We start from the raw sequence: 17,414 nt of genomic DNA on the forward strand, positions 1-17,414 counted from the left end.
CTTGTTTATAAATTTTGTGTGCATGTTGTTTTCTACTTTTCGAATATTTCAGTTGTGAATTGAACCATACAGGTAATTTGATACTATGATCTTTTCATTGGCAAAGTTTTTGCTAGTACATCAATTTCGACAACTTGACGGACGAGTAGTATGGACTTTCGTGATACACAAGCAAAATTTTGACGGGTCGCTACTTTTGCTTAGATGCCATATCCATAAACAAGATTCAAATGTCAAAATCAAACAGTGGAAATGATGTTTGTTGAGGTTGAATGCGATATAGCGTACAGGAAAAATTTGTGCTCTAATTTCAATTAGAACATTTTGCAATTTCAACGCGATCAATTTTATTAAGACAAAAAACTTTTAAGTTTCGCATGCAAACTGTTGAAGTTTAAACTCAATATAAGATACCGGAAGTTTACACATTCCGCGTATCTCGCTCAATGGCAGGCAAAAGATCTACAGGAATACCGCGCTTATTTAAAAGGACCGCAGGACTTTATCTCGAGATTTGACGATATTTTAAATTGGACGCAACAGTTCATTCCTATGCTACATTGTTACAAAAAAGTTATTGCGATTCCTTCTTCAAATGCTGTCAACAAAAGATTCAATGTAGTTTTGGTTACCAAACTACGCATAATTTTCACTGAGTTGGAAGATTTGTGAGTTTTTCTAACAATCAAAGAACGAAATACGAACCAAATTGATAAATACAATCATGCACACACCGACATTGAAACTTGTGTCATTAGTTGTTTTTTCTCTTACACTAGAAGTAAAACCAGAACCATGTCCGAGAGCTGCGTTCAGCGGTTAATAATCTCGGCCAATATGCGTTTCAAACTACAAGATATCTGACCAAGTTTTATAAGTGACTGAGACCCATAAATATTTTAACATGTTTTCATCATCATCTTTTTCACAAATGACAAAAAAAACTCACCCAAAAAAGAACTTTTTTCTATTACCCAATGGAAAGGCAGATTAAGAATATGACTGGTGAAATGGAAATAACAGATAGTTATTCATTCTCAACCTTCTCCAATATGAGGAAATCGTTCCGTCAACTGAACTACTGTGGATGTGATAAAACACAACTAAGAAGACTGTAGAAAAGATCTTGGGAAATGATCTGACTGTGCACGGTCGGTATGGTTCAAATTTTAGTCCTCCCCTTGTAATCTAACCCTTTTATTTTTCTTATCCAATGTTTCCTCGAGAAGATATTGAATCAATATTTGTTTAACCTTGAAGAATTAGAGAGAAACTGTTTTTTTTGGCTTTTCTTTCTACTTTACATTTTTAACATAAGTTAATAGCAAAAATACTAAATCTATTAATATAGGATTTTTCGATTTACCTGTTGTCAGTAGAAAGAAGGCCAACAAAGTTTGGAAACCACTGTTTTGTTTTATACATTTTGATTTTGATAATGAGTTAATATTTACCGAAAATGATTGATTTATTTATCAAATTTTATCTTGTTTAATTAGAGAAAAGTACAAATGATATTGAGCCTTTTATAAATCTATTTCCATAGCAAATGGCCAAAGTTAGCCAAAGAAGATTAAATCTTAATCTGATTTTTTTTGCTTGTTATCTTGTAACATTGTCGTATCATATCAAAGGAAAGCGCGCTTTCATTCGTTTTAGGTCTTTCTTCGTGTAGCTAGAGCGAAATCCATTTTCTACGTTCAATGCATTGCCCCAAAATCGAATTTTAGATTTACTGAAGTACATCAATTAAAAATCTTCCATGCCAACTAGACGATAATAATACTTAATATAGCAAAAGTAGAGATTACTGGTACCGATAACAGAGCAATCGGATGTTTGATTCAATACATCCCCTAATGAAATGAAATTATTCTACGTACCTATAGTTATCTTGTTTGCTTGTTTTGATATGTTTTCAAGAAATACCCTGAGGAATATTGTTCAAGTGAATTTAGTTCAGGAAATGCTATGCATCTTTTCCGATCGAATCAGAATTTCTAGAATGACATATTTTAGAATTCCTCAAATACTGTTAGGTTACCTTGCCTTGATTAAAGCATTGTTTAACCTTCAATTTATTGGCGATTTATTTAACTTTTCTCAACTCACTTATGGAGGCCAATCGCCCAATGAACGATGCGTCCAGTTTACCCAAAACACAACATCTTCATCAAGTCGAGTGAATAAAATTATGCATTATGCCTTTTATCGCAATCCCCACCGGTTCCGATCGGCGGGGCGACGTCCAAATTATCTCGTTACTGTCGTTACTGGAACGAACATAAAACTCGTCAAGAACAATGTTTATGACACTAGAAGAAATGCAGTGAGTGGTGAGAAATAGTGCTGAGTCGTGAGCCGGAGTAGAAATGCTCGGCAAAACACCAACTTCGAGGTTCTCTCACATGAGAACACTAGCCGATCCAGCGCAGACTCCCTTCAGTCAGCCAGGGCCAGTCAGCTACTCCAGTTTCTCACATTTTCACGGTGACACCAGACGATGATTGCATCTGGTCGTCAGCGATGATTGTAAGCCATCTGGCGTCATCGATGGTGCCAAGTGTCATCGGGCCATCTTTTTCGGAGAGTAGAATGTCATCGATGATGGTGATGATGATGATGATGATGATGATGACGGTGTGAGCATTTTCCACAGCATCCCTGCCAGAATGAGAAGGAGAGAGTAAATGATACGGCAGGATTCTATCTGCTTCTGGGATAGCATCCCGAGCCATCACTAGGACACTCGGCTTTCAGTTAATATTACGACTCGGGCGCGGATAGTCTAAAAAGGAAAAATCGCGTTTGATTTGGGGACGTAAAAGTTCTGTGGGCTTTTCAGCATTAGCTGCGGTTTCGCTTTTGTCCTTTTCGGTGTGAGTTTTTCCACTGTTTTACTGGTGGTGCGTGTATGGTCGTGTCCCGTGCGGAATTCTGGCTGGTTGACGTCCTAATTGATCTGACCCCGCTTGCGTACGGTTGTTTGGGTTTTGCGGGTAAACTAGTAAAATTGTTTTGCAAACCAACCGTACCACACCCCGAAACGGAGTGTTCCGAAGCAAATTAATCAACGCGTACTTGCTACGGAAGCAACCTAGGATTGTGGTCGCCAATGGAGCTGTGAGGGGATGAAGTGATGTGGTTCGCTGCTATGTCACTGGCGGTGAGCAGTGTGTGTTTGTGTGGGAAGAAGGAAACATGATAACGCGAAAAACACTAGAAAGATTTCCGTCGAGCTTCCGCAGCTGTGAGCGGATGCTATAGAAAACAACCAACCATAATCATAATAAAGAGATTAAGTCGCCCCCAGTGGGATGCTTCTTTTTTTTTTACTGACAACTTACATTCGTTGGTTCGTGTGTTTTTCCCAGCTCGCCAACTGAGACGGTGTGGGTGAGACGATTGGTCTTCCCACAAGTGCCCGGAAGATAGCCGCAATAAAAATTGGGAAATAATTCGACGAAAATATTACATTTTGGTTGTTCTGTTTATCGGAGCAACGGTCGGGCGGAGAAGACCGTGGAAAATGTCGCAGTATAGTGGATTATGATTATGTGGATACGTGGTTTGGAGCTTCATAGTTCTGTGGTTTGACGAACGAAGTACATCATCGGTTGTTGGCGTCCCAAGCAAAACGTGATTATCTGAATGGGTCGCTAAATTAACGGAGAGGATTAGAGAGGATATTTTCAAATATTTCGAAAAGTGTGTTACTGCCTCGTGCTTGTCGTTAGTGATATTTTTCTTTTTCATTATAATTGAAGTTTGTGCTACTTGATAATAGATAATACTGTTCAAGGATATTTGGAAACGTGCGCGTAACGGGGTTCCTAGCTAATAATGTATCAAATCAAAGTGATTTTGTCGCTGATCTGGACTTTCTTGTGTAAGTTGTATATCGAATATTACCATCATAATTTGCATGATTTTCAATCATATAAAAGGATTGAATACATTAGCATAAACCATTTCTTATGTTCTAATATACACCTTTAATCAAAGCTCATTTAATTGAATCTTTTCTATAAAAGAAGCGATTTTTTTATCAATTGAGATTATTAACGGTTCAAAGGCATTCTATTCAGAAAATTTTTCCAATATTCCTACCTTTAGTCAACCACCTTTCAAACAGAATTTTGAATTGAAACCTTTCTTGGATGCGCAAATCAATAGTTCTGACATATGGGAAAAACAAAAATCAAGACACGTATGTAAATTTGGATACACTTAAAATTCAAAAAATGCATTGGAGTGGTCGGTCGATATGGTGAATAATACAAAGAAGTATGAATCGTGTTGCACATGTCTGGGAGTCATATTCAAATATTCGACAAGTTTCCATTGAATTCAAGTATCAGTAGAGACACTGGTTATTTGAAGGCAGTGAGAAATCTGTGTTTCTCTAATTGAATGGAACTTCATTTCTACCAATGTGTTTTTATTTAAATCAGAATAAAGCATCCGAGTATTATTATTATTATTATTATTATTATTATTATTATTATTATTATTATTATTATTATTATTATTATTATGATTATTATTATTATTATTATTATTATTATTATTATTATTATTATTATTATTATTATTATTATTATTATTATTATTATTATTATTATTATTATTATTATTATTATTATTATTATTATTATTATTATTATTATTATTATTATTATTATTATTATTATTATTATTATTATTATTATTAATATCATTGATTTTACCCCGGCTTTAACCTTTTGCTCCTTCACCGGGGGGCAAACATCCGAGTAAGAAAAGTTACATTAGAAATACAGTGTGACTGAAGAGTGAGTGTGAGTGTCAGTGTGAGAAACAGACCGGAAGGGAAGATGGATAAATGAAAAAGAATCGCAAGATGAAAGACTTGAACCCACGACCTTCTTCTTACCATGGAGATCTTTACCAAAAAGAGGCTACTTTGTTACATGTTTTAGAAGCCAATCTGATTAGGGGAAAGTGTTATAATATGACTACCCCCCTCACCCCCCCCTTTTAAGAGAACATTGAGATATAACTATATGTAGTGATATATTTTTTTCGAAAATGTAATTTCGCAATAGCCTGGAGGACCATAATTTTTAATGATTTCGGTAGAAGTGATGAGAATTGATACGAACACATTTTTCAAAACGACCACATCCTCAGTTTTTTCGCTTGCAGTAGGTATAATGCCCGTGAAGTGACTGTTATAAGAAAATTCGTACATCGAAGAAATGGCTTTGTTACTCGGATTTTTACACTGTAAGACATTAGCACTGCTAAAAGTTAATTACTAAGTAGTAACCGACCATTAGACGTTTTATACGGTTGAAATGTTTGTTTAGTCGAAGCAAAGCCTTATATCGAAAAGCTGCCTAATGATAGTTTTAGTTTTTTTTTCATATTTTCCAGCAAACGACAGCAAACTGCTAAACTTTAATAGCAGAAAAATCTTACGAAAAGATAGTGATAAAACTTTTATTTAGAAATGTCTTGAATACTTGAAAAATGAAGAGAACCGGCCAGCAGGGACGCTTTATAATACTTTCCCCTAAACATAACGAAACAATGTGCATGATACTTTAGAGGAGACCGGGGCTGATCGGCTGAGTTTTACTTTTGGAATTTCTGTACTTTTTCTGGTTAGACTTTTAGATAAACGGTTTGCTCTGTCAGGAAGATACACCTTTTGAGCATATATACGATTTTTTTCATTCCTGAATAAAAATCTGGTAAATAGTCATTAACAATACATTGCGGAGAAAAAAAGCGGCCAACCAACTTCAGAGCCGGAGTAGGTTGGTCGAGTTTGAAAAAAATATGTGAAATTAATCAAATGCATCAATGGAAAACGTTTATTTGGGAAAAAAGCTCGCAAGTGACATTTTATATTATGTAGGTACGTAAAAAACTCCCCTCCCTACTTTTTAGTCTTAATTATTTTAGACTTAGTTTGGGAAGCATTAGTAAGCTTTTATTAGCACTCGTATCAACTTTTCACTCCACCAGCGTACGCTTACGTTCTGTCAAAATTTGGATCAATCCGCGATGTACGACCTTGACGCTCCACCGAATCAGGTGCCTTGGGGAGAGGTCTGACGTCTTCAAAAAGGCTGATATCTGCAGTAGACTCTATTCTGATGGACGAGTTTTGTTCGGGTGACCTAATACTCCACTAAAATCACTACAGATGTCGCCTCTCTTCGGCCAACCAGCCCCGGTCTCCCTTCCTTGCGTCGGTTGGAGTTCATCCTGTCACTACATTCTGGTGACCTCGTTTCACAAATCTCAATCATTTCAATCATTCGTCTCCAATAATTCTCTTGCTGTTGCTCTCACTGTTAAAGGCAGGATGTTTTGAGGGTTGCATTTTTACCTTTTTCACCTTCTTCATATAGAAAGGCTATACATTCACTGTGAAAACCGACTTTTAAACCGAGGATCGAATGTCATATATCATTCGACTTAGATCGACGAAGTGAGCAAATATTTGTGTGTGTGTATGACACATAATGTCACTCGATTTTCTCAGAGATGGCTGAACCGATTTTCACAAACTCAGATTGAAAGGTCTTATGGTCCCATGGATCGCTATTGAATTTTATCTTTATCACTTCCGGTTCCGAAGTTACAAGGCAAATCTATGAGAAAATGCGAGAATCAATTTTCTCGGAAATTTCTCAACTGATTTTTACAAACTAAGATGTAAATGTAAGGCTCTTCAAAAAGTCCTCGAAAAGTTTATCCAGATCCGACTTCCAGTTTTGGTATTACAGTGAGATTTGATCTCATGAGGCTTTTTTCACAAGCGATGGCGAAACTAGGTGCACATTTTTATAAAATTTACTGGTAAATTCATCTAGTTGACAGACCTTTTTGTTTGGTGGATATATAAATCTACTTTGCGACTTTTAGTGGCCGGTTACCGCTTCCGAACGCACCGGTAATAGTGAAGAAAAGCTTCAAAAAATGGAATCAATTTCGATTTCTTAGCAACGGTCAACTGATTTTCACAAATCATTAGTCAAATTAAAGCTCTCATTGTCTTAAAATATACCGTGCAATTGCATCTAGATCCGACTTCCGGTTCCGAAATTATAATGCAATGAGTATCAAAACTTTCAAACTGTCATTCAAAATGATGCAAAATAAGTACGCGTTTGTACGTGCCGGTACGGAAGAAAAAGAAAATTCACCCGCCTAACACACAGCGTGCTTTGATCAATTTTGTATAGCGTGCAGGCATAAATCAAATAAACATAGATTTCCGACTGTATGGTGACACTAACAGCACCTCTAGTGAGAAACGGGTGTACTTTTTTCCATTAGCTACTGCCTTAAATAAAATAAACCTAGATTCCCCAGTGTAATAGTACTGTAGTTGAGAAACCCGTGACCGTTTCTCACTAGAGGTGCTGTTAGTGTCACCGTACAGTGAGAAATCTATGTTTACTTAATTTATGCTACTGCGGTTTTGTTAAATGCGCAGGCAACTTTATGCATGCATTTTAGGAGCATTTACGCACCCATTCTCCACCAGACGGTGCTTTTGCTGTCACGGGTTGCTCAACTACATTAGTATTACACTGGGAAATCTATGTTTATTTGATTTATGGTGCAGGGTTACCACATTTAAGTCGATATTAACTTGACATAACTATTTACAAATTGAAATGGTGATGGTAGCTTATACCGAAAAAAGTTTTTGATTTTATTCAAGTTTTAAAAAAAGAAACTTGACAGAATCTTACAGTGATGTTTCTGAAAATATAAGTAATATGAGAAAGGCATCATTACACCACTAGGTGGATTAAAATACGTTTTTATAAATATAAAAATAGGTATAGAATTCGATCAAGCTTTAGAAATATTTTCCAAGGCCCGGAGGGTCGAGTTTCATATACCAATCGATTCAGCTCGATGAACTGAGCAAATGTACGTATATGTGTGTTTTTTTAGATTGAATGTTTACTTTTTGAGTTATACAAAGTTTAATGTCAAAATTTTCAGTTTTTTGACAATGACTGTTATAATTGACCTTGAAAACAAAGTATGTTTTTAGAGTTAGATTCCGCACGATAATAACTATCCCACAAGCCATAGATTGTTAAATCCGTCCATTTTTAACGGTGGTATCGATAATTTTGTGTAAGCGACTTTTCGTCTTATACTAGCAGTAGGAATTTTACGCGCTTGATGATAAAGCGTTGTTTTGGACCAACGTGAAGCACGATTTTCAATACTGTTTGTCATGCAATTGTTTCTTAGCATCTAAAAGACCATGCACAGCACCCTTTTTCATGACGTTTCGATTTTAGCACGGTTCGTTTTTTGCGACATAATCGTTCGAACATGACATATGTATAAGAAAGATGGCAGTAGTTTTAAGTTCAAAACAATTTCATATTTATGTTGATTTATACTGCTTGCAACAATACTTGCTGGAAGAACACAACTTCTTACACCCATAGGTATAATATTCGAAGAAATTCGTCGAGATAGACAAATTTGTGGAAAATAATTTCATTATTTTTCTCGGAGGTGGTTTAACTGATTTTTACCAACTTAAACTCATATGGTTCCGGAACTACAGGATGGTATATGTCATGAAATTAAAATAATGTCACTCATTTTGCTGGTAGATGGCTGAACCGACTTCGTCCATCTAACATTCAAATAAAAGTTCTTAAGGACCCATAAAAACTGTTTGTTTCTTAATCACCCAAACATTTTATATGCTTTTCAAAAATTTCGAATCTAATGAAATGGTTTACAATCCATTAGGCGAATTTAACTGACTTCGGCAACACCGATTTCCGAATTCCGTGTCCGAAAGAATCGGGAGTAGAGAATCTTAAAAAAGACCAAAACGAATTAAATAAACAAAACATCAAATTAAAATAAACTTATGGTCCCATACAAGATTGGTGAATTTTATTCAATTCCTGCTTCCAATTTTGAAATTACAGGGTGATGAGTTTTTAAAATTTAAACCGTAATAGAAGATGACGATACAAAAAAATCTTCAAAGTTGGGCTTCAATACTATTTCAATTTATTCGTCATACTAATTCATGGACATATGAACTCTTTTGATTATGCTGGTTTCTGAATATAGTTTCTGGAAATACCATAAATAATGACAAAAACTTTCAACTCACTTCTACATCTCATGGAATGCTTAATCGATTGTCACTCGTTTAGATCGAAAGAAGTGATTTTAGGGTTTCGTAAAATTTGTATCTTCTATTTGTCTTGCAGTTCCAAAATATTATTAATTTAATCATTACAATAATTTAATGAAAACTAAACACAACGAAGAATATTCACGCAAAAAACACATGCAGATTTAAAAAAAGGTATCATCTCACTGTTAGGTGGATTAGGCGAGTTTTTTTTTCCATGCCACGGGTTGATCTTGTCATCAAATTACAAATTTCAAAGTTTGGTTTTTATAACTTTCCAACCGTCAAACTTTTAAATGGGCTAGTTTTAGTTAAATTTTAATACTCGACAAAAAATAACTGCTCCACTGTCAAATTTTAGGTAAAAGTTGAAAAAAAAAACGGCCTTAGCGTACTAACAAAATACCATTGCATGGATAGTGTTATGATCCCAGATCGATGTTGAAACATATTACAGCTGGTTTGTAAGACCAGCGCCCTATGCATTGTTCCGTCAAGCCGGGATAGTTCGTGTTCTGTCAAAACTGGACTACACAATGTACGAACATCATCCCTTAGCAATTTATACCGGGGTTGCGACTTCCGGTGAATCTCTTAAAGGGTGAGCACGTTGTTAGTGCGGTGAAAATTCGAGTATTTCAAGAAAAAGAAAAAAAAATTATGCGTACTTTGGAGACTCGGCAGAGCTACACAGCGAGAATTTCGCTTGTAGTTCAGTGAAAAGAAAGTTCATTGGACTATAAACGAAAATAAACTGGCAATATAGCCTAAGCCCATCCCATCCCATCAATCGGCGTTATCTCAAGTGAGGTGACGCAAACCAGAGAAAAGAAGAAACTGGGGTTGAGGTTTAGCTTTTTTTTCGAAAAAAATTGGTAGCCAATTCATAGAGAACAGAGTAGTTGGAGCGCTAGATCTACCAAAGATAAACTTAAGATTGAATGGTCAATGATTTTGCATGTATCATTAAACTAGGACCTCTCGATGAACTCGTTTCACCGTCAGTCGCAGTTTAATGACTAGTTGAACCGAAACAGTAAGGTTGATGTCAGAGTAAGCGCAAAACGCGATGCGAAGCGAAGCGATTCAATGCAATGTACTGTTATCGCATCGCGTTCACTCTGACAGGTTTGCTTTGATAAATTACAACTAGCTCGCACGCGTACCTCAACGCTTCGCGTTACTCTTTAACTCTGACAGCAACCTAAACGTCAAGTCGCTCTATGCGCCGTAGCTATGATGATGTTTGTTTTTATATTAGTAACAAATCGTTTTCAAATATGCATGATATCCAGAAATCTCGCAATAATTTCAGCGGCTCTTTGTATTTGAATGAAGAAGTAATTTGTTATATCCAACTATTTAATATGTGTAAGGCAGTCATTTTACAAGAAATCAGATCAAACAAACTTGTTGATCTGATTTCTTGTAAAATGACTGCCATGTTGTGTTTTAATATTATGTCGTTTTTAAATTGCACTGCACCGGTGTATGTAAGGTTGCACTGAAACCGTTCGTTGTTGCCAATTGCACTACACCAGTCCCTCTCAGCAGGTCGTTCAATTTTGTTGGTCTTTGAGCGCTTGTTGACATATTGCACGAAATATTCGTTCAATTTGCTGGAAAGGTTTGTTGTTGTTTTTTCTCTTGCAAAAATAGTGTGAAAATTAAGTGTTACCTTTACATAGAAAGAAAATTTGTTGTTATTCTACGTGAAGTAGAAGTATTGTGCTGGTATGTATGTAGTTTAAACAAATAGGTGGAAAAAACTTCAAAAATTCTGCAGTAAAACTAGTCCAACGGGGCTCCAACTCCTCATGTTAAAAATCGCTCAACAATGGACCTCTGTCTGCCGGGTTTATTGAACGAAAAAAATGGCATTCGGTTCAACGGTCTGTTTCAAAATCGGCAAACGAAGGTCCCGTGTTGGCCTCCCGTTGAACGATTGATTGGACTTTGATTGGACCAATGATCCAACGTATTGGACCAACGAAGGACCACCGTTGAACGTTTTTTTCTCAGTGGGGTGCTACACTTTTTCTGCACCGATACCACTGGTGTAGCACTCATCAAAAGTTTGGTGTAGCTCTGTGCAATGGAATCGTTTATGGTAGTCAATGGTTACTGTTTATGTTTTCGTCATTTTTGTTCGTTTATTCATGCCTCCGTGTAGCACTGCACCGGTGTAGAGCAAATTAAAAACGAAAACGCCATTAGTAAACCGAAACGCCATTAGTTAAAAACGAAAACGCCATTAGTAAACCTTTACTCACAAATATTCCTACTGCACGGTAAAATCAATCCATTTACATTTCAATGTTCTGGTTTCGTCATATCTTCACCTTAAATATCCCCTTAACAACATTGTTCACAACTCAGTTCTTACACAAAACTAGTTATGTGTGCATTCATTGGCAAACAGTTTCACTCATAGCAAATCTAATTATTTAAAGTACATCTATGAAACATAACAGTTCGGCTGAAAAGTTCGTATCGTTTAATAGAAACACACATTTTTTTGCCAAAATTCGTTTTTATTATTCAATATAACAGATCGGCTGAAAAGTTCGTATCGTTTCTAAGAGAGGGCGCCACTAGAATTAAATCCATACCATTTTCAGTTAGTATCAACCTTCAAAAGATACGTGTATAAATTTGACAGCTGTCTGATTATTAGTTTGTGAGATATTGCATTTTGAATGAAGCTACTTTTGTTATTGTGAAAAAAATGGAAAAAAAGGAATTTCGTGTGTTGATGAAACACTACTTTTTGATGAAAAAAAGTGCCGCCGATACCAAAAAATGGCTTGATGAGTGTTATCCAGACTCTGCACCGGGCGAAGCAACAATTCGTAAGTGGTTTGCAAAATTTCGTACTGTTCATATGAGCACCGAAGACGATGAACGCAGTGGACGTCCAAAAGAGGCTGTTACCGATGAAAACGTGAAAAAAATCCACAAAATGATTTTCAATGACCGTAAAGTGAAGTTGATCGAGATAGCTGACACCCTAAAGATATCAAAGGAATGTGTTGGACATATTATTCACGAATATTTGGATATGAGAAAGCTTTGTGCAAAATAGGTGCCGCGTGAGCTCACAATCGATCAAAAACAACAACGAATTGATGATTCTGAGCAGTGTTTGGAGCTGTTATATCAAAATAAAACCGATTTTTTCGTCGATATATAACAATGGACGAAACATGGCTCCATCACTTCACTCCGGAGTCCAATCGACAGTCAGCTGAGTGGACTGCACGCGATGAACCGAACCCAAAGCGTGGAAAGTCTCAACAATCGGCCGGTAAGGTTATGGCGTCTGTATTTTGGGATTCGCATGGTATAATTTTCATCGACTACCTTGAAAAGGGAAAAACCATCAACAGTGACTATTATATAGCGTTATTAGAACGTTTGAAGGACGAAATTTCAAAAAAACGGCCTCATTTGAAGAAGAAAAAAGTTTTGTTTTATCACGACAATGCACCGTGTCACAAGTCAATGAAAACCATGCTGAAATTGAACGAATTGGGCTTCGAATTGCTCCCTCATCCACCGTATTCTCCAGATTTGGCCCCCAGTGACTTTTTCCTGTTCTCAGACCTCAAGAGAATGCTCGCTGGTAAAAAAAATTAGAAGCAATGGAGAGGTAATCGCTTGAAACTGAGGCCTATTTTGAGGCAAAGGACAAATCGTACTACAAAAATGGTATCGAAAAGTTGGAAGATCGCTATAATCGCTGTATCGCCTCTAATGACAATTATGTTGAATAATAAAAACGAATTTTGGCACAAAAATGTGTGTTTCTATTAAACGATACGAACTTTTCAGCCGAACTGTTAATTGCCATCAGAGACGATACAGCGATTATAGCGATCTTCCAACTTTTCGATACCATTTTTGTAGTACGATTTGTCCTTTGCCTCAAAATAGGCCTCAGTTTCAAGCGATTACCTCTTCATTGCTTCTAATTTTTTTTACCAGCGAGCATTCTCTTGAGGTCTGAGAACAGGAAAAAGTCACTGGGGGCCAAATCTGGAGAATACGGTGGATGAGGGAGCAATTCGAAGCCCAATTCGTTCAATTTCAGCATGGTTTTCATTGACTTGTGACACGGTGCATTGTCGTGATAAAACAAAACTTTTTTCTTCTTCAAATGAGGCCGTTTTTTTGTAATTGCGTCCTTCAAACGCTCTAATAACGCTATATAATAGTCACTGTTGATGGTTTTTCCCTTTTCAAGGTAGTCGATGAAAATTATACCATGCGAATCCCAAAATACAGACGCCATAACCTTACCGGCCGATTGTTGAGACTTTCCACGCTTTGGGTTCGGTTCATCGCGTGCAGTCCACTCAGCTGACTGTCGATTGGACTCCGGAGTGAAGTGATGGAGCCATGTTTCGTCCATTGTTATATATCGACGAAAAAATCGGTTTTATTTCGATATAACAGCTCCAAACACTGCTCAGAATAATCAATTCGTTGTTGTTTTTGATCGATTGTGAGCTCACGCGGCACCCATTTTGCACAAAGCTTTCTCATATCCAAATATTCGTGAATAATATGTCCAACACGTTCTTTTGATATCTTTAGGGTGTCAGCTATCTCGATCAACTTCACTTTACGGTCATTGAAAATCATTTTGTGGATTTTGTTCACGTTTTCATCGGTAACAGCCTCTTTTGGACGTCCACTGCGTTCATCGTCTTCGGTGCTCATATGACCAGTACGAAATTTTGCAAACCACTTACGAATTGTTGCTTCGCCCGTTGCAGAGTCTGGATAACACTCATCAAGCCATTTTTCGGTAACGGCGGCACTTTTTTTCATCAAAAAGTAGTGTTTCATCAACACACGAAATGGCAGCCATATCATTTATTGATGTCAAATACAATTCAAAATACAAAAAGGGGAAAATGGCTCCTATTTATCTTTTTCAGAACGCCTCTACAATTTTTGACGCAATAGAGTTGATTTACACCAAAATTACGATTAATCAACAAAATTATTTTCTATAAACTTTGCAGACTTTCGCTAAAACCACAGTAATTTCAAAGCGATTAGTTAATAGTTGTAAAAAAAAATCGGGCCGTTTTCATCTCCTAATATGCGTTGGAAAACTACAGTTTTAGACGTAAACAATAATATTTTTTTCACTATGAAAATTTCGAGTTTTGTGACGAATGAAGAGTAGAGAGTTATTTCAACATAAAAAAACAGCCGCCGAAATAGTATTGTGGTGGAAGTGTATGTTGAGCGTGCTTTAACTAAGCGAACGTATCGGAAGTGGTTTGCACGGTTTAGTAATGGCAATTTTGATTTGGAAATCGTAGAACAAGCCGGAAAGACACCAAAATTTTCAAATAAAAGAATTGTATAATTACTCAAAGTTACACAACCATCCATTTTCCAACGTTTAAAAGTAATAGCAATGGTCCGAAAGGTAGGCAATTGGGTGGCGTATGAATTGAAGCCGTTTATTGACGTGCGTACAACTGCTTCAAAAGTACAAAAGAAGAGGTTTTTTTCATTCAACTGTTACTACGGGCCTATTACGATAACCCAAAATGTCTGGTAACATATGGATACATATGGAACGACGGCCGTTCATAATATTTAGGACTAGAAGGTTATCCTTTGTATATGGCGAAACCAGCTGGGTGCGGTTTATTATGAGCTACTGCAACCGAGTGTAAGAATTGTGGGAGAGGTCTACCCATTATAATTGGTTCGTTTGAGCTGAGCATTGCAAGAAAAAAAACGACCACAATGGCCATTTGCAAGCAAGATGTGGAAAAGTAGAGGTTATTTAAAATTTCGAAAATAACTTCACAAACTTATTTAAACCCTCTACTACATTATTTCTCTGCATATATACATTCACGATAAAAATTAATGCGCTATAATTATTCACATTCAGATAAAGCCTCAAAGTGATAAATAAAATTTAATATACTATGAAATCATCTTTCAAGAACGGCATTACACACATATTCGAGGAAAACATTCACCAAATGACACGAAATTTATTTATTCCGAATTAATTTTAATGATGGTCTTATAGTTTGGTTATCTTGCTGATGCTGATTTTCCACTTGTTGTTTATAAGAAAACGTGCTTAATCCACCTAGCAGTGAGATGATACCTTTTTTATCAATCCGCATTTTGTGTTTTTGCATGAATATTCTTCGGTGTTTTAGTTCTCATGACATTATTTTAATGACCGTCGTTTTAAGCGGCAATTTGAGATTTTAATCACTCATTACTCTGTAATTTGTAAACTGCAAATCGGATAGAATTCAATTCTAAACGTGTGATAATCGTTTGAACATTCCATGATATGTCGAAGTAAGTTCCGCTTTAGAGTTTACAGTTATTTTAGGTACTTTCAGAGCCGGTATTCAGGAATCAGCATAACCCAAACCGATTCGTATGGCCATATGACGAATGAATTGCAATAGTTTTGAGTATAACTTTAAAGCTTTTCGGGATTGTCATCTTCCATATCGGTTTGAATTTTAAAAATTCATCCTATAATTCCAGAATAGGAAATCGGAATTTAATAAAATTAATTAATTTTGTCTTTGTCGATTTGTGAAAACGATTGGGCTTTGAGAAACGATTCGATACTGGAACCGAAATTCGAAAATCGGTGTAGCCGAAGTCAAATAAATTCACCTGAGTAGCTGTATAGTTTACATTTGTTTCAAAATGTTTGAAAATCACTGTATATCTTTGAGAAATTGTAGTGCCAACTAAATCCGAATCGAAAACTGAATACCACTAGAACTGAAATAAGTATATTTGGTTAACGACTATCCAAATCTGCAAACCTGATAAATCTGATTAATTTATGTGAAATACAAATTTGTATACTAATCACCTTGTATCCCCTAAACCGGAAGTTGGATCGAACTGAAAAGCAAGATGTTTTATAGAATCTTAAAACATTTCATTTGAATCTTAAAGACTGTCCCAGAAAGTATGGACACAACCAAAAACCGCTGCCATTTTGCAATGGTTCAGAATCTGTCAATTTTTATGGCTGCGTCTTTTTGTTTATACTCTTCTCTAACCACTTGTGCAGTTGTTTATTCGTTTTAATTAGTTTGTTTCGAAATGCGTGGACTTTAAGCAGAACAACGTCGAAAAATTGTGTACAAATGGTGCACAGAACGCGGACTGTCACTGAGAAAGATAGCAAAAATGGAAGGAGTAAGTGAAAAAGTCGTGCGAAATGCAATCAGGAAGTTCGGTGAGGATAACACCTTTGAGGATAAACCGAAAACGGGTCGAAAAAAAGGTCCCGCTAACCCTCAGTTGGATAAACGTATACTGAAGGCGTTCGAGCAAAAGAAGGAGGTTTCAGTTCGGGATGTGGCCAAAAAAGTGGACACTTCGAAGTCTAGTGTTCTTCGTGCTGAAGAACGTTTGAATCTTCGAACCTAAAAGAAGCAGAAACAACCAAAACGTAGTCTGAAACAAGAAGCATCGATCAGGCCGAGGGTTCGAAAGCTGTACATACGATTCTTGCTGGAAATTTGAACTGCATAATCATGGACGACGAAATCTACGTGAAAATCGATTACAAATCCTTGCCGGATCACAATATTGTACGGTGCGAGAAAAGCAAGTGTTGAACCAGTCCGAGACATCGATTGAAGTCGAAAATTTGGTAAGAAAGCTATGGTATGGCAAGCAATTTGTAGCTGCGGTGAGATTTCGAAACCCTTTATCACCACTGCTTCAATGAACAGCGAAATATGCATCAAGGAATGTTTACAAAAACGACTTCTAGGGGAAAGTCTTGTAAAGCGCCCCTGCTAGCCAAAATGCCCCCTTTCCTTTCTTAAGCATTGAAGACTTTTCTGAACCAAAGTTTTATCACTAACACTATCTTTTCGTAGGATCTTTCTGCTATGCAAGTTTGGTGGTTGTCGTTTGCAGGAAAGTATGAAAAACCTAAAAATTTCATTTGGCCGCTTTTCGATGTAAGATTTTGCTTCGACTAAATAGATGTTTTATCCGCCATTTCTTTGACATACTGATTATCTCAAAACAGTAACTTTATGGACATTTCAAGAAGCATAATGAATCATTGTTGTGGGATAAAATGTCTTTTGCTGTGTGTCATGCCACTAATTTGGTGTGAGACATATTTTACGGCTGCTGGAGCATTATGTCTGAGGCGAACGAAAAAAACTAAGAATGTGGCCGT

The 17,414-nt window shown here is 36.5% G+C and overlaps 1 protein-coding gene across 1 annotated transcript in view; it reads left to right on the plus strand.

The window, feature by feature from the left end:
* The first annotated feature begins 2,777 nt into the window (after positions 1-2,777).
* LOC131425312 (uncharacterized) overlaps positions 2,778-17,414 on the plus strand; it is a 76,790-nt gene continuing 62,153 nt past the window's right edge. The window contains exon 1 of the mRNA XM_058587104.1: positions 2,778-3,889. Within this exon, the coding sequence (XP_058443087.1) occupies positions 3,844-3,889 (46 nt within the window). The 5' untranslated portion in view covers positions 2,778-3,843. The remainder of the gene's footprint in view (positions 3,890-17,414) is intronic.

This window comes from Malaya genurostris, chromosome 1 (assembly GCF_030247185.1).
Source record: "Malaya genurostris strain Urasoe2022 chromosome 1, Malgen_1.1, whole genome shotgun sequence".
Taxonomy (NCBI): domain Eukaryota; kingdom Metazoa; phylum Arthropoda; class Insecta; order Diptera; family Culicidae; genus Malaya; species Malaya genurostris.